This window comes from Zeus faber (genome assembly GCF_960531495.2).
Source record: "Zeus faber genome assembly, chromosome: 3".
Taxonomy (NCBI): domain Eukaryota; kingdom Metazoa; phylum Chordata; class Actinopteri; order Zeiformes; family Zeidae; genus Zeus; species Zeus faber.
The window spans coordinates 15,815,687-15,843,422 of record NC_137190.1 but is presented as its reverse complement, the minus strand read 5'-3'; the positions used below and the strand labels follow the sequence as shown (position 1 = coordinate 15,843,422).

General features: G+C 43.5%; 2 protein-coding genes across 2 annotated transcripts in view; one reads left to right on the top strand and one right to left on the bottom strand.

The window, feature by feature from the left end:
- The first annotated feature begins 965 nt into the window (after positions 1 to 965).
- Positions 966 to 23,414, top strand: hk1 (hexokinase 1). Its single transcript, XM_079997899.1, has 21 exons — positions 966 to 1,137; positions 6,712 to 6,874; positions 10,488 to 10,636; positions 10,738 to 10,857; positions 11,007 to 11,102; positions 11,195 to 11,294; positions 11,444 to 11,627; positions 11,729 to 11,884; positions 12,031 to 12,118; positions 13,208 to 13,353; positions 13,603 to 13,795; positions 14,014 to 14,125; positions 14,343 to 14,491; positions 14,933 to 15,052; positions 15,371 to 15,466; positions 15,572 to 15,671; positions 15,785 to 15,968; positions 16,698 to 16,853; positions 17,216 to 17,303; positions 17,780 to 17,925; positions 18,133 to 23,414. Exons 1-21 carry the CDS (start codon positions 1,075 to 1,077, stop codon positions 18,266 to 18,268), a joined length of 2,745 nt encoding a protein of 914 aa, XP_079854025.1. The 5' UTR covers positions 966 to 1,074; the 3' UTR covers positions 18,269 to 23,414.
- A 1,811-nt stretch (positions 23,415 to 25,225) lies between these two features.
- tacr2 (tachykinin receptor 2) overlaps positions 25,226 to 27,736 on the bottom strand; it is a gene marked incomplete at its 3' end in the record, with an annotated part of 4,737 nt that continues 2,226 nt past the window's right edge. The window contains exons 3-7 of the mRNA XM_079997243.1: positions 27,028 to 27,222; positions 26,619 to 26,769; positions 26,234 to 26,353; positions 26,027 to 26,103; positions 25,226 to 25,544 (exon numbers count right to left, since the gene is read on the bottom strand). Of these exons, the coding sequence (XP_079853369.1) occupies positions 25,226 to 25,544; positions 26,027 to 26,103; positions 26,234 to 26,353; positions 26,619 to 26,769; positions 27,028 to 27,222 (862 nt within the window). The remainder of the gene's footprint in view (positions 25,545 to 26,026; positions 26,104 to 26,233; positions 26,354 to 26,618; positions 26,770 to 27,027; positions 27,223 to 27,736) is intronic.

Genomic DNA, 27,736 nt, shown 5'->3' with positions numbered 1-27,736 from the left:
ACATTTGTTTTATGACATAATGTCTCTGTGACATCACAAAACACTCATCACTGGTAATAGACTGCATCGACGTTAATCTGTGATGTCCTGGCTGTTAATCACTCTTTACATCCTGGTTTATGAGATTACCATTTTTCTTTTCTCAGCACTCGCATACATGCAAACAAAATGTGTGCTCTGCATTTGAGCCATTAACACCTTAGGAGCAGTGGGCAGCCTCAATGCAGCGCGCTGCTATTAAACCCTCATATCAAACATGTCTTTCGTCGGTGGGAGGGTTTATTTTTTGTTGTATTCTGGAATATTTCACCGTGTGGGGTGGTGCTTCCATCTGGCTCGAGCAGCTACACCAGCACGTTGGTTGTGTATAATCCTAAAAATGTTGGCTGCCTTTGAGGTAGCCTGCTAGTTGGAAATGTTGCGCTTGCGGCGCTTGCTGTATAGCCACTGTTCTAAACTTCTGAACTGTTCTCAAGCTTCCCCTTCTCGGGCCACACACACACACACACACACATACTAGTCACCAAGCTCTGGCCAATGGCATCACCTCCTTTCTCTTCCTTCTTTATCCCCCGCGCCCTCCCTTCCCCCACTCCAGCCATCAATGTCTTGCAGCTAAACTTACTGTCCCGCCCACACTTCCTGGTGGTAGAGCTGTGTGTGTGTGTGTGTGTGTGTGTGTGTGTGTGTGTGTGTGTGTGTGTGTGTGTGTGTGTGTGTGTGTGTGTGTGTGTGTGTGTGTGTGTGTGTGTGTGTGTGTGTGTGTGTGTGTGTGTGTGTGTGTGTGTGTGTGTGTGTGTGTGTGAGGTAGTCGGAGGGAGGGAGGGAGGGAGGGAGGGAGGGAGGGAGGAGGAAGAGGGGGGGGGCAACAGCAGTGGGCTGGACACTTCTTGCCACATGCAGCAGCAGCAGCAGCAGCAGCCCTGTCTGCCTGAGACTCTAACAACCTGATTGTGTGTGGAAAAGGGAGATCTCTAGTTCCTTTTTTCCGTCTTTTTGATCTTCACCCCTCCGAGCGAGCGAGCGAGCAAGCGAGCGTGTGGTGTGAGTGAGGAGGGAAGAAAGAGAAGCAGGATGATTGCGGCCCAGCTGATAGCTTATTACTTCACTGAATTTAAGGATGACCAGGTTAAAAAGGTGAGTGACATTCTGTGTGTGTGTGTGTGAGTGTGCGTGTGTGTATGTGTGAGAGAGCCAGAAGGATAACACCTAATACACACATGGATATTTAAAGAAAAAAAAAGCCAGGAAATAGTCTAGAATAGAGGAGACCATGTGTTGTAGAGGTCACTGGATCTATCGGAGCTGCCATCAATGAGGACAGAGCTTTGTCGACTCGTATAGGATAACCGGAGCTTTTGGGACATTTGTGTCAATTCAATAGACGCTCGGGGAGGATCTTAACAGAGGTCCTTTGAGTTTGGCTGGGGTTCTCCAAGGACCCGCGACTTCACTGACATTGTAGCACGAGGACGAGGAAGTGTGTCGGGTGATGTAACACAGGACCCGGAGACACTGAGACAAACCACGAAACACGAGTCTTGCGTGTCATGGAACTCGTTTGCGAGGGCTCGATAGCGACCAAAACACATGAAGCGGGTTGTCGGTCGTAGGTTGGGAGTTGTGATGTATGCAGTAGAATCATAGATTTACTGCAGAGAAAAGGAGGAAATGAAGAGCTGATAACAAAAGATAAACAGTGGAAAGAGAGAAGGGGAGGCAGAAAGATAAAGGAATAGAAAGGATGTAGTTTGTCTTTGAACAGCATACATTGTCTTTTGTGACTTTGCAGCAGTCAATCACAATGTCAAAGGTTACTAAAGTAACCTCAATACTCTGTGCTTTTATAAAAGTATATGCCATGTAATTGTACTTTTTGGTAATCGTCGCAAAGTGTTTGGCGTGTTACCTGGGTAGTAATGCCTGGTCGTATGTATGAGGTTGGTAGAAGTAACAGGAGGAGGGAAAAGGAGCACGTTGGGACAACAACATGATCTTTCATGAATTTTGGGCTGGTTCAGCCAAGCAAGCCCCACAGCTATGGCTTCCTGGAGCGGCTATCCTGCCTCAGAGCTGTTTTTCTATCCACTGAAGCCCTGGAGGGTCTCGGGACTTCCCGACTGATCCATTTTTTATTTATTTTTAACAAATTGGAATGTTTCTTGCACTGTTTAACAGATGAAAAATTGTATTTTGAGTCGACTATCAACTATTACACTACACTTGAGGCCACCGGTTGCAATTTGGTGCAAGGTCCCTTTAAGTCCCCACGTTATGACATCACAATGCAACTGCCAGATGCCGCGTCACAGTGAGTGGTCCCTGATGACGATCGGAGCGTGAAAGGTTTACTGCTAACAGTTGTCCATTCCCCCTCTTCCCCTCCATTTTGCTTTCTTTGCTTTCCTCAAACCTCTCCATCACCCCCATTGCGACTTCCTCACCTTTTGTACTGCGTTTCACCCTCTGCCTCGCTCCTGCCTATAAGCCCTCATTTCCGTTTTATTCCTCGAACTCAACTTACACAAGACGATTTCAGTTTACCAGAGCAGCGATTCACCCTCCCTCCGTTTCCCCTCCCACTCTACTCCAGCTCTCTGCCTCCCTAAAATAGGCCAGCTTTGAACCATGTGACCACAGGTGACAGGAGAAGGCTTAGGCGGCGTGCACACACAGACACACACACACACACGTACTCTCACTCTGCAGTGTGCTCTGCCTTGGGGGTGTATCGCCATTCTGCAACTTTTCCCCAGAACAGGGTGAACCAGTCGACCAAAAGTACCTTCCTCCCAGTTGCCTAATGGTTATTAAAATGCATTTATTATCATTATTGTAATCCTTGAGTCCCTTGTGGTGTAGCTTGTTGTGCATAATCTCCGGGCTCAATGACATTTCACTGCATATATGTATGGACATATGTATATATGTATGTGACAAATAAACCTCTTGAATCTTGAATCACATGTTATGAAAGAGTTCTTACCAACTTCCAGATCTATCTCTTCCATTCTCTCCACTGCAGTGTCCTTGACTACCACTGTAGAGGGAGGGAGAGGGAGGGTAAAGTAGAGGACAGTGTTTTTCCACGTTGTGACTACACTGCGTTAGACAGTGAAGCCGGGAGTGAGTGTGTGTGTATGCCTTCAGATGCATGTACACACACACATACATATACACACACAGAGCGGAGTCAGGTTTCGTCAGCTAACACGACCGGGCCTCCTCTATAAACTTGTGTGTTGTCGGGAATGCAAACAGAAAAGAGGGAGTGGGAAAAAAACAGAGGTTGAATGAAAGGCGAGAGAAAGAAGAGAGTTATAAAATAGATCTGATAAGAGAGACAAATAGAAGTAGGTAGAGGTAAGAGGAGCAGGGGATGGGCAGAATGGACAGCTGGAGAACACGTCCTCTAACGTGAAACAAGGAAGCTAGTGTGTCTCAGGGGTCTGTTTGGAGGGAAAATATAACCTTTACAGTGTGAATCAAACACACACGGATATGGGCGTCTCACACCTCAGAGGATGTTTTGCCGAACAACATTCAACTCTATCTGGCAATATGTAACCTCCTTATTTTTCCGCGCTGTGTGAGCTCACATGGTGGTCTCTCCTACGTCATGGTCTCCTGCTGGAAAGTGCTGAGTCATTTAACAGTGAGATGCTAATTTAACTCCTGCTGGGGGCCTTTTTGCCTCGAGAGAAAAGCATTCCTCCAGGGATAGGTTGTCATAGAAACATCACTGATGCCTCCTCCAACCAAGGACATTCAAATTGAAAAATGGAATGTATTGAGTATTTAAAGTGGCATTATGCAATTTGTAGCAGTAGTCAATGCAGAATCTGTACAAGATCGTTCCCATTTCACACACGCATTCTATCCCTGAAATGTTCAGGAACATTTCGTGCATGGGGTCATGTGTCAATGAGAGCCGGGATCAATATTCAGGGAAATCTTTACCACCAATTTTGCACCTGAAGACCTAACAACATTTAAGGGAAAATGTCGGTCCGTCTGATGTAAGGCGCTTTCACGCTGAGCGAACTAACCAATCAGCAAACGACACTCCGCTGATGATATATTTGAACCTGCGACTTATCTCTCAAACGTATAAATTAAATACATTACAGCAGGGGTTCCTAACCTTTTTATTATCATGGACCAGACCACGTCACACAAAAATGAGGGGTGTGACTGAGTAAGTCTTCCCATTACGCTCGCTTGTTTTGGATTGGAGATTGCATCTGAACTTTTAATTGGGTGGAGAAGATGCACGTTTAATGCATGTTAATTGTATATCATATATAATTACTGGGCTTTGCAAAAAAAAAAAAAAAAAAGCACAGGCTAAACAGAGCACCCCCGTCCGCCTTCTCACGGCCCGGTGGTAAATTCCCCGCGGCCCAGCAACAGAGTCCCGGTGGTTCGAAACCTCTGCAATACAAGAACATTGGCACTGGACAAAAATAGCTCCTCGCCCGCCATGTTCCTGAAAATAATAAGAGACGTCTTCCGGTGCGTACATCTTACCGCGCCCCATCTTCTTCTTCTGTTGAGTTTTATGGCGGTTTGGCATCCATAAGGGTTGCATCACCGCCACCTGCTGGAGTGACCCTTGCTCCATCTATTCCGCCATTGTCATGGCGTGTGTGAAAAGGCGCAACATGGAAATGTTCCTAAATGTAGCTGCATGTGTGAATGGTGAAATCTCTAGCTGTGCCTGAAAGGTTATCCCAGTAATTTCCCAAGAACTCTGTGTGAAAGGGACTTACAACAGGGTAATAATTAATATAAACATTCATGATATCTGGGCAGAATTCCCAATTTGCCATTTGCATGGAACTACTATAAGCCCGTAGACATGCATACACACTGGTGTCCATGGAGGATGTCTCTTTTTTTTTTTTATCTTGTTTTCTTCTGTTTTCGGGGACACTACATTAATATAGGCAATATAAATAGTTCTATTTACCTAAGTCATCTGATTTGAAATGTATTCTTATTTGAACGTTGAGATAAGTCGATGACTTAAGAACACCTTGAATCCCATTAACTACCCGACACACAGAGCAGCTGCTGCTCCTTGTATCTAAATGACACCTTATTCACAATGTTAGTGATTTGCACATGAGTCAGGTGAGATCAAGAGTTGGCAAAAGGACCCTTTTTGTTTCAACCTTTTATGAGATTCCAATTGAAGGAAAGGTTCTACCTTTCTACTTCCTGATGTTAAAATGACTCAACGGGTTAGTCCTCATCTTGTCCAAATATTATCTGAGTTGACTGAACAGACCTATTGTCCTGCAAGAGCTCAGTTCAATGTGCACAATTTGCAGATAACAAAAGTACTGTTTTGTCTTTTGTAAAAATGTTTCCATAAATGACGTGTTTATTGCGTACGTACCTATATAGTAGTAAAAAGCTTTCATTACGTGTCAAGTACTTGTGACCTCTTGTCTTCTGTGCTCTGTACACAGACAGCATAATAAATCGATATGCCAGCTGTAACATATGTGCCTGTTGGGATAATAATATGTGTAGTAAGTGGTGTTTATAAGTCTTTGGAAGCCTTTAATTGAAATAATGTATATTTTATGTAGTAGAAGAGTCATTGACCCAAGGTGAGAGATGATATCTCTTCAGTTTCGGTTTCCACATGACAAGAACTATAATTAGAGTGCAACAGTGAAATTTAGCATCCACATCGGGGGCCGTCCATAGACTGTTTATTAACCTGAGCTACAGCGGTTTCTCTTCACAGCATTCAAAACCAAACAAAAATGGATCTTTGGTGCTGATGATTGTTCTAATGTAAAGAATGTGTCACACATCCAACCAATGTTATTCACAGGATTTTCATCCAAGCAGGGAAATGATTACAGGTTGTGTTTTGGCCAAAATGACCAAATCAAGTCTTTTATCCTGCAGTTTGTACTCAGATATGGGTCTGTACCAAACATACTAGTACAGTCAAGTCATATGCTCTTTGTGCAGTGGTCCTCCAGTTGAACTTGTCTTATTACACGTTATTACAGCCAACAGGAAATACACCAAAAACATGTCTACAGCAGGACGTGAGAATGCTCCATTGTGTTGTCCGTTGGATTGAATAGTATGAGGGTGTTTTCTTGTGGGAAAGTACAAGATTGCACAAGCGTGTTCATCAGTACGTGTCAAGGTAGGTTTTGTATTTTGGGTGTGTTCATGTGTTAGTAGTCCAAATCTGTAATAAATGCTTTTATGAATCATATTTATGGTCAAAATGCCTGACACAATGGTTACAGCATGGACTTGGAAAATGTCCTGTTACTCAAAGAGTCAGACTTCTGAGGAAGTTGTGTCCATGTTTACCAAAGGGGCAATTCCATCCCGGTGATGCGCTTTGTCTATTTGATACATCCTGTATTGAGCGTTTCATTGTGTTAAAAAATATCCTGTTTTTATTTTTGTCCATCTGAAATCCAATAATGCTGGGGTTAATATTATGTTAATGTCGTTGAGAAAATAATATGATTGTATTCCAGACAAAGGAAGTCATTTTTTTCTCACTAAACCAATTATGGTGAACAGGAAGAAGGTTAATTTCTATTGAACCCATTCAATCGCTTCATCTATTCTTAGTATTAAAGCATGATCATACAGCAATTCCTTGATTTGTTCTTAGATATAATGATATAGATCTTGTCTATATTGTTTATTTGCTTATTTCAGATCGACAAGTACCTGTACTCCATGCGCTTCTCTGAAGAGACGCTGCTGGACATCATGCAGAGGTTTCGGAGGGAGTTAACAAGCGGTTTGGGCCGAGACACAAGCCCGACGGCCACGCTGAAAATGCTTCCCACGTTCGTACGCTCCATCCCCGATGGCTCCGGTGAGTTCCTGTTAATTGTCGCGTTCGATCTTAAACCTGCGACCGATGGGCCCACAATGGCGGGATTAAATCCGAAGTAAGTCAAAGCATCATATTTGCACCATGCATAGCCATTCAACTGAAGCCACCAAAGGAAAGCAACCTTTTTTTTTTTTCTTTTTCTTTAACAATTGTGATTGCATACATTAATAGATTAAATATTCTTGTAAGTTATCACAACACAACAAAACTTATTGCTGTGTGTGAACTAATGCTAAATGGCTTCTCTCATCACATAACCTCGTCCAACGTGTCAAATCTCTTCCTAGAATTGCCTTGGCAGTCCACAGTGTCTGTTTTGTCTCTTTTTCAACTGAAGGACGGGAGTCAATGGATGAATAGAAACGACAATAAACAGTGTAAAATATAGAGGACTTATGGCACAGTCACAAAGAAAGAGGAAAAAGAAAGACCCAAGGAAACCAAAACACATCCACTATCACTATCAATAATAAAGGAAAATATAGCTGCAGGCAGCAATACATGCATAAACAACAATGCATAAAGCAGCAAAATATACTCTTCATTTTAAATCAAAAAAGGGGAAAGCACTATCTAGCGGTTAAGAATGTACATTATACAGTAATAGACTGACATGCAAACCAGGGGGGCGAGGTTGGGAGCCTAGGTTTAAGAAGGTTTAGGAAAGAATAAGAAAGAAGTCATTATCATTGCTTAGTATACACACACACACACACACACACACACACACACACACACACACACACACACACGCACACGCACGCACACACAGCCACACACAGTGGCTGCAGTCACGCATATCATCACAGATCATGTACCCGATACCCTGCAGACTAAGGAGCTATAACCTGCAGGTCCTGAATCTATGGTCCTCATCGTTTCTCTGCTTTATAATGTGAGATTAAACCGGTATGTTGTCTCCTGGATGAATGCCTCTGCTCCTCCCCTGTGATTGGATCCGCTGTCAGTCATTTCTTTTGTCCATATTAGGTCCAAACAGTGGAGCTCTAGCAGGGAAAGCTGTGCCCATCTTCTTCCTTTAAGCTTCTTCTTTTGCAATCTTTTTTCATTAACTCACACACACACACACACACACACAGGCGGCACACACACACACACAGGCGGCACACACACACACACACACACAGGCAGCACACACGCACACACAGGCGGCACACACACCCGCACACACACACACACACACACACACACACACACACACACACACACACACACAGTATATATAGAGCTATTTGACAAGCCTTGGGTACCTTCTATATGCATATACACACTAACAAATGCACAAATATGCATGAAACATATATCAACAAATACACACAGTATTCACACACACACGCAGATCAGAGATCAGCCCTAATCCTGTGGCCAGGGTCACATTGGAAACATCATAAAAACATTAAAAAAGCAAAACATCTAGTCACGTTCATTTAATATCAGACATGTGACATGTTTGATTAATTTCTTGGTAGGTAATCTTTCTGCCCTATTTTTCGTGGAACTAGACCGATATCTCAAACCAGTGTTGGGTAAGCATCCAGACAATTTAATACCAATTCAATCCCCGTATCAAAGTCCTTTCACACCATAAAGAGGTTGTGAGTCAGGGTCCGTTGTACGACCTGGAGCAGGCGGCCGTTCAGCCTTTTCTTGTTGCACGTTCACTGCATCTTGAGAAATTTGGCCTGAAGAAATGCTGATACCAGGTGCACCCCTGACTCAACTGAAGGACAAACCTTGAGGGATAAATACTCCCGGCACCCCGATTTATGAGGGAAATCCTGATTATTTAGGGGGAATGATTTTGAGCATGCAAGAAGACACCAGTACCTTAGTTGAAAGTTGAAAATCTACTGTTTAATCTCTAACACTTGTTAAATAGAAAAGTTCAGTTTCCAAATCATGGTTGCATTCTCCCTTTTGTTGCACAATTCATCCAGACGGAGAGAGAGAGAGAGTGAGAGTTTCCTTCTCTTTTCTGCGCCGATCTTAAGGCACGGATAAGAATTCCTCAGTGATAGCGACAACACGAGCCGACCTGACCGGGCTTGTGTTGTCACACGTTTGTGTTTCTTTGCTGCACACACTGTTCCTGCGGGAGATAGAACACCTATTGTATTTTATATTGCATTATATTATTATCATCATTCAGCTCAATATCTACCCAAACATGATAGGCTACAACCTTGCATTTTAAAATCAGTATTCTACACAAAGAATTACCAAATATTTCACTTTCTATGAGTCTTTATTGAGTGTTTGAGTGTTCTATTGATTGTTTATAGCGAGCTGACTATTATCAAATGTTTTTATACTTCTTTCTCTGAACATATCATTGTTAACAAATTCTCACTTATCATACTGCAACACTATGACATTTAAAATACAGTATACAGTATGGTAATATTAATTAGCATACACATTTTGTCATATCTTCTAAAAATATTTTTGGCACTTAAAGATGATACTTTATTGCCTATGCTGAAATGCAGGAAATGTCAGAAACCCACTGGTATTATTAATGCTCTCACGGATTCCAATAGTTTTGCACTAGTTATGTAGTGTACAAGGGGAAGGTCGGATTTATTTAATCACTAGGTTTATTTATAATTTCTTTTTGGACTGTTCTTTGTGTTTTTCTCTTCAATTCGGAACCAATTGTCCAAAAGTACTGATCAGGGAAAACATGTTGCCACACCTGCAATTTTAAATAATTAAAAGTCAGATTTAGCTTGATATACTGTAGGTCTGCTTTCCTTTTCACCACATGCACCAAAACAGGAATTTAAGGAGTAACTGTTACGCACTTGACCATGTTGCATCTTAACCGATGAGGAGATTGGTCAATAATTAACCAATGAGCGGGAAATTAATCTTCACATCACGACAAAGCAAACACAGACGCAGGCGCGTCTATGCAATAGCATTAAGTCTTCATGGAGTTATATCAATTTAGAGTGTAAATATAAATCTGTCATGAATTATTTATTCATGTTTTAATTTATGTGTTGTGATACTACAGTCGCTATATTTTGAGGAGTGTGTGTCGGCCGTTTTAACCGATGGCTGTGGTTTAATGCTGCTGTTAAAGCTGCCCTAGAGAAACGTTTATTGAGTTGTGGAATGACCCTGACACCTCCAACTCTCTGGACAGCAGTTCTAACAACAGTGCACAACATTCAGAACAGCTTAACCCGATTTTACCTTCCCACGAAAATTAGACGTGGTGTGACGCTCATACTTTTCTATGGGAGGTGTCTGTAGCATTTGCTTTCAGTAAAGACATGAAAGACATATCGTTCCACAATCTCCTTCTGGCTCTTCTTGAGCACTGCCTCCTGCCTCCCTGTTCCAGTGAGGAATGTTACCAAAGACACTGATTAGGTATCAAAGCATGTCTCTCCTGCCTGCTTCCCTTTTTTTTTTTTGTTTTTACAAAAAAATTATAAACTTGGTGGCAGAAATAAAAAAAAAATGCATATGGTGGCAGTGATTCAAGATGGCGAGAATGTACCATAAAGATATTCACGGGTCAGTAATGGCTCCTGCGTTGCATCCGTGTGCCCCCCCGCAGAGAAGGGCGACTTCATCGCTCTGGACCTGGGAGGAAGCAACTTCAGGATCCTCCGTGTCCGAGTGAGCCACGAGAAGAAGCAGACGGTGCAGATGGAGAGTCAGATCTACGACACGCCGGAGGACATCATGCACGGCAACGGGACCAGAGTACGTTCACGGCAAAGACGCATGAAGAAGACGCTTGAATGTGACGCGTGTATACTAAGAGTCACCGCTCCACTGGTTTCCCCCCCTTTTCCATCTTCCAGCTGTTTGATCACGTGGCCGAGTGCCTGGGAGACTTCATGGAGAAGCACAACATCAAAGACAAGAAACTCCCCGTCGGGTTCACCTTCTCGTTTCCGTGCCAACAGACCAAATTAGACGAGGTAAGACGAGATGCATCGCCTAAACTCTCCCAGTGCCATCTTGTGGTTCTCTTGTTGCAATGACTGATGTTTATGGGTGTTCATCGGCGGACAGGTGGATCTCCTGTTGTCTTTCACTGAAGTGCAAATGTTTTTTTTCTGGATCCCAGGGCTATCTGATAACGTGGACGAAGCGTTTTAAGGCCAGCGGAGTGGAGGGTATGGATGTGGTCAAGCTGCTCAACAGGGCCATCAAGAAACGAGGGGTAAACTCCCAATTATTATAATTATTTTTTTTTGTGTTGGGGGGTTAAGTGGGATCGTCACTAGAGGATGAAATGTAATCTTTGCGTTTAAGGATTACGACGCCGACATAATGGCGGTGGTGAACGACACCGTGGGGACCATGATGACCTGTGGCTTTGACGACCAGCGCTGCGAAGTCGGCATCATCATTGGTACGAGAAGGAATGAAGAATCCCACAGTTGGAGTCGAGCTGAAGGAGCGTGTTGTGTTGCTTCACCGCTCAGCTTCCAGCGGGGGAATTGGGAGAAAAAAAACACAGAGGTCACTTAGGGTAAGGCGTCTGTGTCTTTTTCCCCCCAGGCACGGGTACCAACGCGTGCTACATGGAGGAGCTGCGCCACATCGACCTGGTGGAAGGGGACGAGGGCCGGATGTGCGTCAACACGGAGTGGGGGGCGTTCGGGGACAACGGGAGGTTGGATGACATCAGGACTGAGTTTGACAGAGAGGTAGACAGGGGATCCGTCAACCCTGGAAAACAACTGTACGTAAATAGAAGACAGAGCTATCATACACAGGGAAATAGATAGTTCTGGTTTTCATGCGATTGAAACTACTTTATATCTCTATAATGTCCCGATGTAGATTTGAGAAGATGGTTAGTGGTTTGTACCTGGGGGAGCTGGTCCGTCTAATTCTTGTGAAGATGGCGAAAGAGGGCCTCCTGTTTGAGGGAAGAATCACCCCGGAGCTGCTCACAAAGGGGAAGTTTGAGACCAAGCACATCTCCGCTATAGAGAAGTATGTTGCTCCGAGGCCTCATGTTGAAATGTGTTGCCTTGTTTTTATTAAATGCATTGAACTTAAATCAAAATGGTCATTATTCAGACGGTCATGTTGTCCTTTCCTTCCTTTCTCTCTTTTTGTCTTGCCACCTCTCCTCGCAGGAGCAAGGAAGGATTAACGAAAGCAAAAGAGATTCTAATCCGACTCGGCATAGAGCCGTCTGCAGAAGACTGCATCGCCCTGCAGCATGTATGTATCCATGCTGAAACCGACTGAGATTACAGTGTTTGGAGGTTTTTTTTCCAGTGAATTACGTCACTTGAATGAGTAACACAGTCAAAGGGTGATTTTCTTTTGTGTTTTCTTTTTTCTTTTTACTTTAACATAAAGTAGGACTGTGTACGGATGTGTTACATATAAATGCATTTTCATTCATTGGCACGTTGACATGTCTTAAAAAGTTAATGAACTGAATTTTCATTTTTATTTGGATACCTTTCACGTAACCTGCATCCAATTGACTTATTTTTCACAATTTCTCTTAGGGCTGAGAGTCGATTAAAAAATGTAATGAAATGAATGACTTGATCTGTAATTAGTTAATCAAATTAATCACAAATTATCACATCGATCAATATTTGCTGGGGAAAGCCCCAAATTAAGATATTTAAATCATTGAAGGTTTGCACAGACAGGTGGCTTGAGAAGTCAATATATTGTTTTATTTCAATATCTCAAATATAGATGGGTTTTTTTCAGTCAAGATACAAATAAAAGGTAAAGTTTTTTTGGCATTTATGTGCAGTTTCTTTTTAGAGAATCTTGCAATGCGGGAGAGTAATAATTACACATTGTGAACTCTGTTCCATATTTCAGTAAGTCGTCCTCTGTAATAAAATGCTGAGCAGGACATGGGTTGAACCCCCTCTCCTGTCTCTGCGTGGAACGGGCCGACAGAACAGCTCCATTTTTCGCCGCTTCCGGCGGTTTAACCACCATGAACAGAAATTCCTCCGCCCCGTCAACAAGCTCCGATGCCGTGTTTGCAGCCATGTTTGCTGTCTCGCACTCTTCTTCGTTTGCTTTCTCTCTACTGCCACCCGTGGTTTCTGAGAATGTTGCAATGGACAATCCGCCGACTATAAACGACCTGTTGCCCCCGCAAAGGTATAACCTGCTCTTTACAGGGTCAGGGGTGAAATGTATTAATTGCGTTATTTTTTTAATGCGTTTGGTTTTTTTTATAGTTAATGAAATTAACACGGTAAATTGACAGCCATGTATATATAAGCCAAATATGTGTCACTTGACATTCTTGTATTTTCTCCTCTTGCGTAGGTGTGCGCCATCGTGTCGTTCCGCTCTGCTAACCTGATCGCTTCCACGCTGGGCGGCATCCTGATGCGGCTGAAGGAAAACAAAGGTGCCGCCAGGCTCCGGACGACCGTGGGCATCGATGGATCGCTCTACAAGATGCACCCACAGTGAGTGGCGCTCACATTCCGTGGTATTGATGACAGCAACAGCTAGAACCTCATCGTATACGCATACTTGAAGGGAGACACACATGGTGTGTTGTGCAGCCAAACACTGTTCGGCCAGAGAGCAGGACAATCAACGCGTTGTGTCCCTGTCCTCACACCAAGCTGAAAGATGTTTTTCATGTCTTTGTTTGCCCTCCGGCAGTTCAAAGGAGATAATCTTGATAGATAATCTTGTCGTATGCATTCCAGGTATGCCCGTCGTCTCCACAAGATGGTGCGTCGCCTGGTCCCCGACTCGGACGTCAGGTTCCTCCTGTCGGAGAGCGGCAGCGGGAAGGGTGCTGCCATGGTAACGGCGGTGGCCTACAGACTCGCTGACCAGTCCAGACTGATCGCCCAGACACTTTCCGAATTCCGCTTGAAGACTGAACAGCTGCTTGAGGTGCGGGGCAGGGCGGGCTTGTGTCTGTCTGTCTGTCTGTCTGTCTGTCTGTCTGTCTGTCTGTCTGTCTGTGTGTGTGTGTGTGTGTGTGTGTGTGTGTGTGTGTGTGTGTGTGTGTGTGTGTGTGTGTGTGTGTGTGTGTGTGTGTGTGTGTGTGTGTGTGTGTGTGTGTGTGTGTGTAGGGGTGTGTTATTCAATCAATGCTCTGTATTTTGTAGGTGAAGAAGCGCATGAAGACAGAGATCCAAAACGGCCTCAGCAAAAACACTCAGGACATCGCTACCGTCAGGATGCTTCCAACCTTTGTACAAAGCACCCCCGATGGCACAGGTAACACGTGACACACAATGTGCAAGTACACAGTATGGTAAAATTCACACCAGGGCAACCAGGTGAGAGGGGCACCTGCAGCTTAAAGCGCATTTTTTTGGGGGGCTTTTTTCAGGGCTGGTCATATGCACACACAGGCATGCACTTATGGACCGTGGTTTTTACAAAAAATCCGGCCAGTTCATAGAACAGATGTTTGTCCATCTGTTTTATCAAGAAAATGGTGATTTCTTGGCACTGGATCTTGGAGGAACCAACTTCCGAGTTCTCTTGGTCAAGATCCGCTCTGGAAAGAAAAGGACGGTGGAAATGCACAACAAGATCTATGCTATCCCCATGGAAGTGATGCAGGGCACGGGGGAGGAGGTAAGAGGGAATGTACTATGTCAGGATGGTAACTGCTGCCAAATGTACTTATTGTAAGTAACTTTGGACAGGACGATTGTCAGATTAAGAGATGGATGGATACAGATACATGCAGAAGAACAGAATGGTGGCTTGAATCTGTTCTGAGACCTGAAAGATCTGGACAACATTAAATAAAGACTTCAACTTCTCACTTGAATGAGATAAAAAAATCTTGATAAATAAACATTTTATCACAGGTGTTCTGTCACAAAGAGGGGTAAAATGCCATGATCAACTTTGAGCCAAAGTTCCAGCTAAACTTTGCAATGTTGACTCTTAACTGATGTTTTGTATTTCTAGTAGATGACTTGTTGTTCTTGTTGTTTAATTTAATGTTATGTAATATTACATATAGTACACCATAATCTACCGTTTTGTACCGTATCCTTTATTCTGCAGTTGTTTGACCATATAGTGCAATGCATCAGTGACTTCCTGGACTACATGGGGATGAAGAACACTCGTCTTCCCCTTGGATTCACCTTCTCCTTCCCCTGCCAACAAACGAGCCTGGATGCCGTGAGTCCAATTCAATTGATCTGCCAAATACAAATACACAAATAATATAAGCACAAGTGGATTGATTTGAGTTATTCTGAATTCTAATCATGCCAAATTCATTTTCTGCATTATAGATACTGAAATTACACTCCCAGTGTCATTATGTAGGCCTACATGATTTTTTAAGCAGAAATATGTCATTTTGAGACAAAGTGATATTAAGTGTGTGTGTGTGTGTGTGTGTGTGTGTGTGTGTGTGTGTGTGTGTGTGTGTGTGTGTGTGTGTGTGTGTGTGTGTGTGTGTGTGTGTGTGTGTGTGTGCACGCGCGAACACAGGGTATTCTGGTGACGTGGACAAAGGGTTTCAAGGCGACGGACTGTGAGGGAGAAGATGTGGTTGGACTGCTGCGAGAGGCCATCAAGAGGCGAGAGGTAGGACAGGAGGACGAGGGTGGATGGATATGTTTGTATTTTGTCTTTGTTTGTCGAAAAGTCAGCTGACCCATCAACTCCACTGGGACCATGTGCCCCCCCCAGGAGTTTGATCTGGACGTGGTGGCCATAGTCAACGACACGGTGGGAACCATGATGACCTGCGCCTACGAAGAATCCACCTGCGAGGTGGGACTCATCGCTGGTGAGTTTATCCTCCGTTCCTCGGTTCGTCTGTTTGAGGACATCATGACTGGAAGACCACAAGAAGCCTCCGAGACAAGTCTCACGCTCCCGTCCGTCTCTCTGTCCGTCCAGGTACCGGCAGCAACGCGTGCTACATGGAGGAGATGAAGAACATTGAAATGATCAACGGCGACGAGGGACGTATGTGCGTCAACATGGAGTGGGGGGCGTTTGGAGACAACGGTTGCCTTGACGACATGAGGACTGAATATGACCGCACCGTGGACGAGTTATCCCTCAACCCAGGCAAACAGAGGTACACACGTCTCGTATAGTGCATGTGTACACTCAACTGGTACTTCAGACACGCATACTCCAGTAAACATGGATTTACACACAAAGTCAGAGGGAAAACTTTGGTCGCACACACACACACACACACACACACACACACACACACACACACACACACACACACACACACACACACACACACAATAATATTGCTATAACTATATATTATATATAATTTATATGATATATTATATTTCATATTATATAATATTTTTTTATCTCTGTAATGCAACCCATTTACATTTTTTTTATCTAATAATATTGTAATTTCCTTTAAATTTAAAATATTTTCATTTCAGACAGAATCAAAGTTTTCGTTTTACAGCCACGATTATATAGGAAATAAAAAATCTTTATCCAGACCTCGAATTACCTGCTTTTTTTTGAAAAAGAGAAACTGTGAGAGGAAATGGAAACAGCCTTCGGTGCAGCTTTGTCCAACACATCAAACACATCAAACAGGCGCTCTAGGTTGTAAAGTAAAATGGCAGCGGGCGTGAAAACAGGTCTTCAGATGTGTGATGAATTGGCTTGAATTTAACCCTCATTAAGTGTGATGCCTATTTGTTGCTTCTCTGCAAACGGATGACAGCGACCATTTTTTTGTCATTTTTGGCCTGGGCATTTCCACATGCCGTCAACAACTCGTGTCTGTGTGTTTGTTTTTTTTCGTGGGGTTTGCGCGTTACAGATATGAGAAGATGTGCAGCGGTATGTATCTGGGAGAAATCGTGCGGAACATCCTGATCGACCTGACCAAAAGAGGCTTCCTGTTCAGAGGACAGATCTCTGAAACCCTGAAGACCAGAGGCATCTTCGAGACAAAGTACCTCTCGCAGATAGAGAGGTAGGAGCCAGTGTGTGTAGCCTTTGAGTTGATGTTGTGCATACTGTACATTCCGTATCTTCAGTATGTTTTGCCTTTTAGATTGTTCGCCTTTTTTATGGTTCTCGTCTCTGTCTGATCGTGTAAAACAATTTACGAACTGGCACATGAAAATGTACTTGGCCAAATAAAACTTGCTTATGAAGAGTTTCTTAGAGATGACTCTTATTATTTACTGCTCAACTTTTGGTCCAAGCCAAAAGGAACGTGTCCTTGCCGTGAGCAGGTGGAATGAAGTGCTCCTTTCCGAGCCGCTCTTCCGCCGCTGGTCTTAATCTGTACTGAATGCTCTGTTTTTTGGGGGGATCCTAATCTTCCTCTAGTGACAGACTGGCCTTGCTGCAAGTCAGATCCATCCTGCAACACCTCGGACTGGACAGCACCTGCGATGACAGTATCATCGTCAAAGAGGTAACTCTTATATCTTCAGCGAAAGCGAAGAAGAAGAAATGGTTCGATCTTTAAGGCATGTATGCATGTTTTGTCGGTGACTTAGGCAACGGTAATGGTATATTTACATTTACACAAACTCTCCCTGCGCTGCTTACGTCTACTAACCATTCCAGCCCTCAGTGTCCTGTTAGAACAATGTTGAGACCAACAATGCCTTTTGTCAGCTGTACTTTAGCAAAGAGGGCTTGTGTGTGACTGTTAAGGAGTTGACCGTTGGGGCAGCTGATAAGCTGAATTTATTCTATTCAGATATTTGGAGGAGTGTCGTGCAATTGTGGCAGCCGGGGTAATATTAGAATGTTGCAAGTGACGCTATCGATGTTTTTTTAGGGTACCTAGTATCACAGTATCACGTAGTGTGGCACAGCATAATGAAGCATGAAATCATATCCGTGCCTTATATATAATATAAACCTTTTTCTCTTGTCGCGTAGGTGTGCGGGGCGGTGTCACACCGTGCTGCTCAGATCTGCGGGGCAGGGATGGCGGCCGTGGTGGATAAGATCAGGGAGAACCGCGGACTGGACCATCTGAACATCACTGTAGGGGTGGATGGAACGCTCTACAAGCTGCACCCACAGTGAGTAGGAGTTCTTAAATACTCATGTCCATCACCGACATGGAGAGCTGATTAGAATATTTTCACTACCTCTGTGAAGTCTCTTACATCCTCCTGGTTTATAGGAAATCAGAGTTGGCCGAGGTGACATTTTTTTTTATTTATTTGATATCCATGTCTGCTGACCTCACAGCTTGTTTAAACATGTCTTTCTTTCCTCCTCCCTAGTTTCTCCCGGATCATGCACCAGACAGTAAATGAACTTGCTCCCCAGTGTAATGTGAACTTCCTGCTGTCGGAGGACGGAAGCGGAAAAGGAGCAGCGCTCATCACGGCTGTGGGCTGCCGGCTGAGAGAGGTCTAACGCCATAGATAGAATGTGTCTGCTATTCCTCCTCCCTCTTTCTGCCCCACCTCTTCTCTCCTCCTCTCCTCGCTCCTTTCCTCACAGCAGCTTTAGCCGGTGTGTACATGGAGAAGAGGCCGCTGTGTGTTTTCTGTGGTCTGATAATCCACCATTTCGTAGTCAAAATGACTGAAGCCAAACACACACCATTCAACTTTTGTGAGCGAGAAAGACAAAAGTTATTTTTCTAAATTGGTCACTTGAAGAATATTACACTTAAGTGCAATAATTTGTAATAGTTGTGATTTGGTCTTTTTTTTTTTGTCTCTGTGAAAGAGTTACACAATGCAAGTTCAGCAAATAATTATCAATGAAATCTGTTAAAAAAAATGCAAGGTTGCATTGGACAAACTCTGCCATATGACTCCCTACAGTGGCTTCAAGCTACTTTTAGAAACACTGGTGTAAGACAAAGTCTAGAATGCTGCCTCTCTGCGCTGCTTATGGCTACTTACTGTCTGTGGAAGACGTAAAGGGAAATTTCAAAAAAATATTTTAAAACATCTTGAAAGTATTTTTTGAAAAATTACATGTACAATACTCACAAAAAGTTAGGGATATTTGGCTTTTGGGTGAAATTTATGGAAAATGTGAAAGTTCACGCTACAGTGATATTATATCATGAAAGTAGGGCATTTAAGTAGAAGCATGCAATGGTGATTTCCTCATCTCAAACAATTTATTGAAACAAAAGCCAACAACAGTGGTGGGTTTACCACAACAAAATATGTCAATGTCTCAATAACTTGTCATGTGCCCTTGAGCATCAATTACAGCTTGACAACGACGTCTCATGCTGTTCACAAGTTGACTTACTGCCTGCTGAGGCCTGGCACCCCACTCTTCTTGAAGGGTGGTCCTCAGGTCATTGAGGTTCTGGGGTGCAGAGTTATGAGCCTCTACATGGCGACTCAGCTGATCCCATAGGTTTTCTATGGGATTCATATCTGGTGAAAGTGCAGGTCACTCCATTTGAGGTGCCCCAGTCTCCAGCAGCCGTTCCCTAATGATGCGACCTCCATGAGCTGGAGCATTGTCGTCCATGAAGATGAAATGAGGCCTGTGTTGTTCATGCAGGGGCACAATGACTGGATTAATGATGTTATTCAGGTAGTATGGGCTTGTCACTGTACCATTCACAAAGTGTAGGGCAGTTCTGTATTGACTAGACCAGGGGTGGGCAAACTTTTTGGCTCAGGGGCCACATTGACTTTTAAAATTTGACAGATGGGCCGGGTCAGCACAAGATGCATACATTTCAAACATAAACAGAAAAAAAGCGTTACAGTGTTAATACACTTACCTTTTAGTAGGAACAGTGTTTTTGATCACCCATTTTTGCCAGTGCATCCAAGTCTGGTGTGTGTTGTGGCAATTCTCAGAACAGATCTGAGGTCTTCATCACTCAGCTGGGATCTGTGGGGTGCTTTGTTGGTGTTAATCACACTAAAAGTCGGTTCACACACATACGTAGAGCCAAACAACACCAGCATCCTCTGTGCCATCTTCTGGATGTTTGGAAATTTGGCTGCGCTTAATGAAGCATAAAACTCATCCAGTTTAAGAGAGTTGAACTTCTCCTTTAAGACGGTGTCACATTGGAGATCAATCAGTTCCAACTGCAACTCCTGTGGCACCGTTTCAGGGTCTTGTGATTTTTCCAAAATCAGAGAACCGACGGCAGAATTCTTCATGCAGGTCATCCAGTGATTTCCTGTATTTATTCACATGTTGTGGGGCCTCTTTCAACGTAGCCAGTGTGGGGAAATGAGCGAATGACTTGTTTGGCATTTGCTTTGAGAATAAAGCTAGCTTGGTTTTGAAGGCTCTGACGTTTGTATGCATTTCATGCACAAACTGGTCTCTCTTGTAGCATGTCTCTCATGTTCAGCTCACGTGTGTCCACAGCAAAAGCTAAATCACAAATCCAATCTGTGTCACTCAGCTCAGGAAACTTGTCAGCGTTCTCAAGTAGCTCCAAAAATGAGATAGTCTCCTGTTTGAGCTCCCACACTCGTTGACAGACTTTCCTCAAACTTAACCAGCGGACATTAGAATGGTAAAGCAAGTCCCTGTGATCAGCGTCAGTTTCTTCAAGAAACGTAATAAACTGACGATGGTGAATAAAGTTAACAAGTTTTACAACTGGCTTCACCACGTGGTCAAGCTGCAATACGGATTTACACAGTGCTTCCTGGTGAATTATGCAGTCTAGGAAAATTACCTCCTGCGCAGGGTTGTCCTCTTTCACCCTCTCCTGGATTCTTTTGAGCAGTCCGACGTTTTTTCCCGTCAGATTTGGCGATCCGTCTGTGGTAACGTTGGCGAGCGTACTCCAAGGTAGCTTGTGCCTCTTGATGACCGCTGACACACTGTCATACAAGTCCTCTCCCCGTGTTTTCCCTTTTAGGGTTTCCATGGCCAAAAACTCCTCTGTTTTCTCAAAATTGTCATTAATCCCTCTGATAAAAATTAAAAGCTGAGCGGTGTCCTTTATGTCATTACTTTCGTCCAGTGCCAAGAATATAATGTAAATGACTCCGCTTCTTTGTTTAGCCTGCTAGCTAGCTTCGTCAATTAGTTCAACACGGCGAGTCACTGTCCTGCGTGATAAGCACATTTTTTCAAATTTGTTCTTGCTCCCAGCACACAAGACACCTGCTGTCTCTACCATGCACTCTTTCAGAGAAACTCCCTTTCGGAGAAAGGCTTGCTGTCTTTTGCTAATTTGAATGCCAGTAAATAACTTGCCTTCGTGCTTGATTCTTGGATGGCAGTTTGTCGGATAAAGGTGTTTTGCTGAGCCTGCAAGCCAGCTGCCAACCTCTGAGCGGTAGCCGTCCGTTATGCGTCGATTGGTTGTTAGCGTAATTAGCATGCTTGGTAGAAAAGTGAGGGCTGATGTATTCAAGGTCAAATGAATGCAGTCATAATTATGAATTCTGTACCAATCTTTGGCAGGCCGGATTAAAAAGACTGGCCGGATCTGGCCCGCGATCCGTAGTTTGCCCACCCCTGGACTAGACACACCTGCCCACAATGTAACACCACCACCACCAAAGGCTCGTCTGGTGACAACAGTGGCTGATGCATAGCGCCCTCCTTGACGTCTCCAACATCGTTGGTGGCCATCATTTCTGCTCAACGTGAATCGACTTTCATCAGAGAACAGCACTGAGGCCACTGGTCCCTCGTCCAGCGTCAATGCTCCCTGGCCCGTGCAAGACGATGATGCCTGTGCCTGGTGGTGTGGTGAGGTACCCTTGCAGGTCGTCTAGCACGCAGACCACGCTGATGTAAACGGTTTCGAATGGTCTGACGTGACACTTGGGGGCCTCTCACCTCCCTTAAATGGGCACTGTTCACAATAAAGCACTCATCAGTGTGGGATGTGGCCAAAGGACGTCCACTTCTATGCCTTTCTGTGACTCTTCCAGTGTCTCTGTATCTCTGTTGCAACCTGCTGATGACACTCTGACACTCTAAGCTCAGTGGCCACTTCCCTCTGAGAACATCCTGTTTGAAGCCTCGCTATGGCGAGGTACTGTTGATCAATTGTTAGGTGTCTTCTTGGTCTCATGATGTCAAAATGTGAACAGCATGATGAAGAGGACTGTTTAAATACCAATTCTAATTGAACCAGGAAATGTATTGGTCCATTCATGGATCAAACACCTGTTGTGAATTTTGCTGTTCAGCTCCTTGTTAGAAAACAGCAAGTTGTTCAAAAAGTACTGAAACACTGAACAGTTGGACATGTGCATTCAAAAGTTTAGAGAAGGTCAAATTAAGTTCACCTGTAAAGGTTATAGTGCATTTTAGGTTCATCCTGAAATTTCACCCAAAAGCCGAATATCCCTAACTTTTTGTGAGTAGCATATTTATAATGAGAAAAAAGGGAGTATTTTTTCTGTTGTCAAGTTTCCAATATATCCGCTAGGTAATACTGTATGTTGTGATACATGTTGCTATTTATTTTATTTTTGTATTGGGAGAATGTTACTCTTGAAATATCATTTAGCAGCAGCAGTGGGCGTAGAATGGCTCTTTCACCACTTGATTTACCAAAGCATTCCTCTCAGTTTAGTGCCAAGGCATCCACACCCAGGAGGGAGCCACATCAAGGTCACAGTTTGTGGGGAGGCCTGGTCACTTACTGAAGCTTTAGATTTGAGTCGTACTCTTAACACATTAAAATGTCCATTGGTGTGCTCTACAGTGGAAGCTTTCCAAAGGTCGCTTATGTATTACATTTGCATTCAAATTGAATCCAGCCTCTGCTAGTGATCAGTAACATAAACAGTCTTATCTTATGGAATTCTGGGAAACTATGATAAATTATTAATAAATATGGAACAGCGCCGTTGATTATTTGACTCTGGTGGCCACCGATCTCACAATAAGTTGCCAAGAATCCACAGTTACTTGAAACCGGTAAGGACACTATTGCCAGGAGAATGTTATAAACCTTATAACAAGTACGCCCGAGACAGCAGCGTCTCCTCTGGGCACAGACCTTCCACCTTCATCAATTTCATCAAATCCCCCCCAATTGATCTTGCACTCGTTCTGAGAGGACATTAATCAAATGAACCGTCACTAACCCCGAATCGTTATTTGGAGCAATGTCACACCAATCGTTTAGTTTGATTCCTTAACTTTCATCTGATTTATGTTCCTAAAGTGATTTGGAGAATCCATGAATGAAGAGATTTTGACTTACGGATGCTATTCTCTGTACTCTGTTGTGGGCCTGGGGCGAATGTTTAAATCCTGGCTGTCAAGTGAAGCAGCAAACAGCTTGTGAGAGCGACCCCGAGGGGATTTTGGGGGATCGTTGTGAGTTATTTTGCTGCCATCTCAATTAGTTCCAATGCACTGGTACTGGGATTACTGAACAACAAACCAGTAATATTTCCATCCATGTTTATTATTTATACTCCCACTGTCTCCTTTTAACCAGGTCCTGCACGGGTCTGTTTTTTAGATTTGCTTGTTATTCATGAATCCAAAGCCCTCATTCATAACATTTCCAGACAAACACAGGATGAACTGTCTCCGACCAAAACTGTATTTATTCTACACGTTCAATCACTTAATAAAAATTAACATGTCAATTGGATTATGGGTGCTTTCTTTTTCTTTATTCAGTTTTACTTTTCCAACTTTGCAATCCCTCTTCTGCCAACATATTAATGATTGAATTGCATCTTGATAATTTTCTTTAAAAAAAGGAAAAACAAAAATAGAAATCAGGTAAAAAAAACTATCAACACAACAAACAACAATGTGTATATTGAACTTTTTTCAACAAGCAGGTTCATGACCACAGGAGGAAACATTTTGTCTACATCAAAATAGGGCGTCAAAATGGCACTGGTCTCCTGGCGTGGTTTCCAAAGTGATAATGTAGAAGCGTCACACCTTCTAGTGTCTGTTAACAGCATAACACTTAATCAGCATCTCTCATAAAAATATCCTAAAATCAACTGCGCTGCCGAATATCGCATTGAATTAGTTGAACTAGCTGCACTCTCTTCGGACCGTTTCCCCTTTTTTCCTAAAGCATATGAAATATCACAGGTTAATATTGTTATATTGTGACTGAACTAGTGAAGCACGTTACATGAGCAACGGATGAAAGGCCGGCGCACCACTGCAATATCACAAAACGAAAGACGACAATGGAAATATTACAGCAGCAGGGAACGTGATGAAGACTGGAATCATTACTCTCATTTCAAGTACATCTTTGTATTTTCGCAGGTTTACGACGAGCTGGCTGGCGCCTTGCTCGGCTGCTCCACACCATCGGTCAAGAGATTGTTCTGTGTGAATGGATCAATGAGTCGTTTATCGTAGGGCGCGTGGTCCCGGTGGCTTGGGAAACCTTGCGGCACTACACTGAAAAAGGGGGAGAGGTGTCTCCCAGTTACGAGTTATGATATCAGAAATACAAAACCAATGGAGCCGATCCAGCCCTCCACAATATGTACACTTTCTGGAAAGAGTTCCCTGCGTTAGGAACGACAGTACCCCCTGGTGCTGATGCAACTGAACTCTATTTAAGACCTTATGAAGGAAAGCTTCAAGACAACGATAAAGTGAGATAACAACATCCATACTTTACAACTCTCGTTCTCAGGAATTCAGGCAATAAAACATAATGTTTGGTTCATAGAAGGAAAGGAAAGAGGCAGAAAAAAATAGAAACAATATATTTCCAATTTGCTGGATCTGGACTCAGATTATGCCTCGTTTTTAGACTGGATCACACTTTTAATCTGGACTGACTGAAATGGCCTTTCTCAGTCACGGTGGAAAATATTCTCACACTTACTCTGTGCATGGTTTAAAAAAAATTGGATTTCCAGAAGGAAGATTAGAGCTAATGTAGGTCTTAAGTCGAGGTTCAAATTAGCGTCAGAGGCAGGTCAATTTTTGTATTATGGGCTGTGGCCTCCAGGTTGACCTTGACAATAGAGAAAATGGAATTATCTGGACTAGCACCAGCACCAAGACCAGACAGAAGGAGCTGACTAGTCCTTAATGACCTTGGTTTAGGATTTATAGTCTAGAACTTATTATTCTTAAATTAAGCAACGTCTCAGAAATGCATTTTTAAATTCTGTAATAATTTAAATATAATTATCTCAGTAATGATTTTGATTAAGCCCCGTCTGCGAGACCGTCCCTCCATCTCTCCAAACTCTAGTTGTTTGACATGAATCCATTTTACCCATGTCTTTCCTTATTGATTGTGTGTACAAACGCAAGTCATAACATGGGTTTCCCTAAACCCTGCCCAAATCAAAGGTGGTGTCCATTAGAAGCGTCGCTGGCAGCATGCGAACGCTGCTCACGTTTCGTTCTCTGCACAGAAGCGTTGACGCATTGAAGCAGTCTTTTTGGCGCTCAGCTCTCGAGCAGCGTCGCGCCCGGTGACCTGGCGTCGTTGCGCTCCGCCTCCACCTGCGCGCTGGGCTCTCTGCGCGGCGGGTGGGTCAGGGGCGTGCACGTGTCCTTGTGGCTGTGGAGCTGGGAGTGGAGTGACGTGTGCAGGCTGAGCGGCAGGTTGGTGTTGATGGAGGCGCGCGTGCGTGTACTGTCGGTGCGGTAGCTGCGCGTCATGGTCACCCTGAAGGTGTGGGCGGTTTGCAGCTTCATCCTGTCCTCCTCCGACACCCGGATGAAGGGACACCAAGCGAAGGCGTGACGGAAGCCGGCGCGGAACCTGACGGAGAGAGAGAGAAAGAGAGAGAGAGAGAGAGAGAGAGAGAGTCACACAAACTGAGTGCATGAAAAATAAATATAAATTGAACTGGTGGATGAGATGTAGATGATGGAAACATCTTAAGATATGTTTCTGACACCTTTAATGCCCTTTCACAAAACCTCCCCTTAACCCTTATTGAGTCAATGTTAACATAAGTTAATAAAGCATATACTTATTTTAATCAGGCCCTGGTAAAGTTGTGTGGTTACCAAAATACTTAACTTCCCCACTGCCTACATTTTTTATGCTTGTAACGCCGTTACTCTGTCACCGTTACACCATTATATCACCGTATGTAACTGTATTGGTGCCTGGTGAAACAGCACAAGCTTTATGTGGGTTATTGTTGACCATAATGAAGTCCTCATCAATAATGAAATAGGGCGTGTGTGTGCGCGTGCGTGCGTGCGTGCATGCATGCATGTGTGTGTGTGTTTTACCTTTGGTTCAGACAGCAGTATATGATAGGGTTGTACATGGTGGAACTCATAGCCAACCAGAATATCGCCAGGTACACCTGACAATAGAGGCAATAAATATGATTCCAAAAACAAAACCATTATACCTTAACAGTCAGACGATATATTAAAAAATAAAAAAGTCAGACAAACAGATGGATGGATAGATAGATATTAGAATAAAAATACCTGTTGGATGTAGTGTTCTTTATAGATGTCTTTGTTGAAGGACCCAAGTATGAAATAGATGTGGTAGGGGAGCCAGCACAAGGCAAAGGTTGTTACCACGACAACCATCATTTTCACTACCTGCATGATAGCACAGGTTAAAAAAACAAAACACGACGATTAATAGAGTTTGAGGCCACTTCATTAGACATTAGATGAGCACCAATAATAATCAATGAAGTTCCCATTATTTGAGTAATTACTTCAGAGCTCGGTTTAGTCCATCTGAGTTAAAAATAATTCAACAGTTTGTCATATCAAATATAATTAATTAATTGATTTATTATTATTATTATTATTATTATTATTATTATGAATCACTTGTTTTCAGCGTGCTGCTTGTCACCTTTCTCTTGGCTGTTATCTGGTTGTGATAGTGGTCTGATGCCTCTCCAGGGATCCCCCCTCCCCACAGCGAGCGGCCCACCAGGCTGTAGGTCACCAGCATCACCAGCAGGGGGAGCAGGTAGATCAGCAATATGACAGCCAGCTGGTAACTGCAGGCGCATCCAGCAGTGGGGTGATATCAATGATCAAACAGCTTGAACTTTCATTGCACATCATCACGCACTTTACATCCTCTAGCAGTTCTAAAAGCAGCAATAGATGCTTGGTGGATGCCCTTTAGGGTTGGCTTTACAATTGAATCTCCCGTTTGCGATGTCATTTAAATGAGGGGGTGATGCTGCATATGCTCCATCGAATAGATTTATTTATATAAAAAAAAAAAATGTTGTAGCCGGATGGAGCTCTACCTGATTTGGTGTGGTCCTCCGTAATCCTCTGGCCAGTCCACCATGCAGACGGTTCTGGTGTCGTAGAACGTGGTCACGCTGTAGTAGCACTGAGGGAAAGCCAGAGAAAAGGCCACCACCCAAATGACAGCAATCACTACTTTGGTGGTGGTGGAGGACAGGCGAGGCTTTAGGGGGTGGATGATGGCCATGTACCTGGAGGAGGAAAACTTCCGATTAGCACATGAATGAATTTCTTAAATTACAGAGGAATTGATCAAATGTCTGACCGCGATCAGACATATGAGGATATTTGTTGTTATTATTGATTTTTGGCTTTCAAGCATATTAGAATACGTTTAAATACCAGGTGCTGCAAGGGAGTGGTGAAAGTGTATTATAATTTCTCTGCACCAAAAATAGCAAGCTCGAGCCAAGCTCGAACGTATTTAGACCTCTATTTCCTGGAATACAGTTTCAAGGTTGTTTTGCTCCTGTAACAGCTGCAGTACAATAGAACTTTATCACAAAAATGGGGCATTTATCTCAACTGTGATGTGAAACTGTGTGAACAGGACACTCGTGTGAAACGGAGCCCGCGTTCAGTGAGTTTTCCCTGTTTAATGGTTTGAGTGTAATTGAACTATTAAATGGACGGTGAATTCAACGCGAGATTCGAAAATAATCACTCATGCGGTGGGAACACTTCAGTCTCGTTAATGGAATACTG

What these genes read in the sequence shown, in the direction of transcription:
- hk1 (XM_079997899.1), top strand. Translation starts at nt 1,075, where the DNA reads ATGATTGCGGCCCAGCTGATAGCTTATTACTTCACTGAATTTAAGGAT. An exon ending in AGACTGAACAGCTGCTTGAG is followed by an intron (nt 13,796 to 14,013) that starts GTGCGGGGCAGG and finishes TGTATTTTGTAG; the next exon opens with GTGAAGAAGCGCATGAAGAC. An exon ending in CTCTACAAGCTGCACCCACA is followed by an intron (nt 17,926 to 18,132) that starts GTGAGTAGGAGT and finishes CCTCCTCCCTAG; the next exon opens with TTTCTCCCGGATCATGCACC.